A 3,894-nucleotide genomic window follows, 5' to 3' on the forward strand; every position below is an offset into this window, starting at 1 on the left:
GGGTCCCCTGCTGGAGCTGCTGCCCCCGCGACCCGATACCGGATAAGCGGTCGAAGATGGATGGATGGATGGATGTGTAGATATCCCTTCAATGCCGAAAAGAGCATGCCAAACCTGTAGGTGACAGTGTCACTAGAAGCTCAAGCCCACATTAGCCAATCAGAATCCCCAAAATAGTACAGCAACAAATCACTTCCTCCCTCTTCTCTACATCACTTCCTCGGCTGCCTAAACCTCAGTTTGTCTCAGTTTACATGTAAACGTGCAAAAAGTCCACTCTGGCTGTAGTTTTTAGAAAGGCAAATTCTCTGCTTGCGTGTAAACGAAGGGTACAAATAAAGGGAAATGTCTCAGTTTTTCACAAATAACCATCTACGTTTAAACGGGGTATGAATCTCTCTACTGAGGGCACTTTTCTAGTTAGCTGATGTATTTCTTTCCCTCAGCATTGCCAGTATTCCCAAAGAAGCGCAGACGCAGAAGCCTAATCTCCAAAGACCCAGGGAGAGATTCGGATCCAGAGGAAGAGGTGCAGGACGACGACAACAAGGATGATGAAGAAGAAGATGAAGATGATGAGTTTCTGCCGTCGGAGGGCAGCGAAAACGAGATGGAGACAGAAATTCTGGATTACATGTAACAAAACATTACCGCTGTGATGACATTGCTGTTGACTGTTAATATCTTACATTACTTTGTTAAAAAAGACATGTTTGAAATATGTAAATAAACATGGAAGTATTTCTAGTGGTTTCTGTAAGAACTGTATCATTTTTGCAATTATGATTTTGGTCCATACAGTGACACTGAAATATGTCAGGGATCCCAATCAATATGCAGTTTGTTTTTTCAAATCTCCAAATAACATTTCAAATCATGACACAAGAGATGCACATCATTGTCAAGGCAAATAGCTTAGAAATGCCATGCGGCGATGCATTCCTAATGTGTATCCTTTATTTCATAGTAAGAAGAAATTATTCTAAGAAAGACTGAGATAAAATGGATCAATCAAATCGCATGAGATAACCGCAATGCGGTTGATAAACAAAAAAATCATACAGGATAGTTCATTTAAAAGGTACAAACTGCAACTAAGCTAACACGTATCTCTTCCTGGTGGTTTACGGCCTGTGGCATAGCATGTTTTATGTATGGGCATAAATATGGTATAAATGTTTATGTCCACAGTTGTATACAGGTGCTTTTGGACAGTCATAACAATGCCGCTGTATAGGTTATTGGCTATACGCCATAGCAAAATAGCTATGTAACATTTTGGAGAAGTGTGTACGTCCAATTTACTTCACTTAAGCTTGCTAGCATTAGAAAAACAGCTGTGGGACTTTGATTCCACTTGGACAGCTGCGTCAACTCAGAGGTCGCCTTCCTGATACACAACAAAAGTTGGAAACGAAAAGGCCAAGGCAGTATGTATAGGGTCCCCCCCCCCCTTCTCCCCACTAGATATTACTATTTAACTATTCTATATTTGGCCTTATGGAGAGAAGGGCTTTCAAGGACAGGACAGGATCAGTCCATTTCCATGGCCTTCCTCACAAAACTTCACTTGCGTGTTGGCAATTTCGTGTGGGGTGTATTGGGGGAAGTGCTGATAATACAAAGTGGGTGCATATGTTTCATGTTATGTAACAGTGGAAAAATCATGTCCACTGACTGGATCAGGTGTGGTTTAGGGGAGGGGTCTCCTTTATAAAAATCTGGCAGACGACCAACCCTATTGTCACAGAGTGGTCATGATGGTGAAGCTGGGGATTCTGGTAGCTGTTGGCGTGTATCTGGAGACGGTCTCTGCGGCCTCTGTAAGTGTCACAAATGTCTTTCTAGTGTGTCCAAATAACCGTGTCTTACAGTTCTTTGTTCAGTCCTGAAATTAAGCTTCTACTCTTAACCCTTGTCCTCAAGTCAAACATGAACTTGTCCTACCGGGTCAAAATTGAAGATGTTAACTTTTTTAGTTTCCTCTGCATTTTTGGTGCTTTTTTATGCCTTTTGGGGCTTTTGAAAACGTTTTTTTTACAATTATTATTCATTCCAGTGACATTAACCCTAATTATTGAGTTTGATTTAAAAAGCTGAAATTATAGTGTTTTGAGTGGATCACATGCTAATTTATGTGAAAGTTTGGATACTGTAATGAAGTTATTTTAAAAAATGTAAATGCTATGAAATTAAAAAAAGAACAAAAAAATTCAATTGAAGTAATCCTTCATTTTACCTTCAAAGAACATGGATGCATGGATGTACAGTATATGTTGTATGGTGTCCATGCAACATACATGCATGCATCCAAGTTATTTTGAGGCAATCTGGTTGTAAGAAACCCATGTTTCTTATAGAAAATACTTTGAAAACGGGTCAAATTTGACCCGGTGACAAGGGTTAATTAGGAAAGTATGGTAATTTGTTAATTTTTTAGCCATCAATCACTGATGAGAATATTCCATAGCATTCTTTAAATTGATGGTGTTCAAATCTAAATGTAGCTTGCCACATTCTTTGGTGTAGTTCCATGTAAAAGCTTTTCAAGTCTACCTTACTACCATTTCAAGTCAATCTTGTTACATTTCTCTGTGCTTGACTTCCTGTAGCTCGGCGTGGTGTACACAGAGGGAGGTATGGTGGAGGGTAAGAACATTCGTATTGGCCTATACCGTCGGATGGACATCTTTAAGGGGATTCCCTTTGCTGCCGTGCCTGGAAGGTTTGAGAAACCGAAGCGTCACCCTGGCTGGGACGGTGGGTTGTCTGATTTAACTTATCTCTGGAAAGCCATTTGATCATCAAATACATATCCACAACATCAAACAACACTTTCCTCAACCAGTTAACTACATGGCCGGACTACAAAACGACAAGTTTACTAGAGGATATTGCCTTACTAGTTAACTAGTAGGTGCACATTTTCCATTAGTAGGGCATAAAATGTCTACTAGTACCACTAGTAAGGTAAAAAAAAGGTGCACTCGTAATTTGAGAGGCATCCTTTTGGTCTTCTTTGGGGATTCTCTGGTCTTGTGATTCTACTTAGACTTACTCACTGATGACTTGGACTTGGACTTGAGGATAAATGAAATTGGACAAGAGCATTCATGAAATAGAACTTGGAAGTTGGATGAAGTTTCTGACAACTTTTTTTTTATGTACAAGGTACATAAACAATTGCCATAAGATATTGATCATTGATATATGTTTAGTATTTAACTGTTTCATGCAAGGGCCAGTGATGGACTAAGACTTGAGTCACTTTTCTCTGGACTCATGACATGAGATAAAAGTGACTAAACAGAGCCCCATCCCTCTGGAACGCCCTCCCTGCAGATATCCTAAATGCTACATCCCTGTACATTTAAAAAAAAAAAAAAACTCCTGAAACACCACCTGTTTGCTACAGCCTACAACTTCCCTTACTGTCACCACTGTAAATCTCTAAAGTGTCCTTGGGTTTCTTGAAAGGACCTATCTAAATAAAAGTTATTGTTGTTAATTTTTATTATTAAACTCGAACCAACTTGGACTCTTCTTTGGTGACTCAAGACTTGACAGTTGGTGACTCAACTGCAACACTGCTTACTACAACATTTGCACTTACTAGTTAACTATTGAAGCAAAAAACAGCCTCTACTATTTAACTAGCATTTTTGCAGCACACCTGTTACCTATGGTAACTAGACATGTTTGCTCCTCTAGCAATTGTAGCATCATTAGTTACGTCTGCCACCCCTTCTCTTTTAACTTTAATTGATCAATAAAAGTCTTGTGTCATGAAAACATACAGTACATCATTTCCCTCACTGTGTGTGTCTCTAATCAGGTATTCTGAAGGCCACTGAGTACAGGCAGAGATGCATTCAGGTGAATCTCTTGATGTCC

The 3,894-nt window shown here is 39.5% G+C and overlaps 1 protein-coding gene across 1 annotated transcript in view; it reads left to right on the top strand.

The window, feature by feature from the left end:
* The first annotated feature begins 273 nt into the window (after window positions 1-273).
* Window positions 274-3,894, top strand: part of LOC117959701 (bile salt-activated lipase-like) — a 3,801-nt gene continuing 180 nt past the window's right edge. The window contains exons 1-3 of the mRNA XM_034896979.1: window positions 274-1,823; window positions 2,613-2,760; window positions 3,836-3,890. Of these exons, the coding sequence (XP_034752870.1) occupies window positions 1,758-1,823; window positions 2,613-2,760; window positions 3,836-3,890 (269 nt within the window). The 5' untranslated portion in view covers window positions 274-1,757. The remainder of the gene's footprint in view (window positions 1,824-2,612; window positions 2,761-3,835; window positions 3,891-3,894) is intronic.

The sequence above is a fragment of the Etheostoma cragini genome, chromosome 16 (genome assembly GCF_013103735.1).
Source record: "Etheostoma cragini isolate CJK2018 chromosome 16, CSU_Ecrag_1.0, whole genome shotgun sequence".
In the NCBI taxonomy this organism is placed as follows: domain Eukaryota; kingdom Metazoa; phylum Chordata; class Actinopteri; order Perciformes; family Percidae; genus Etheostoma; species Etheostoma cragini.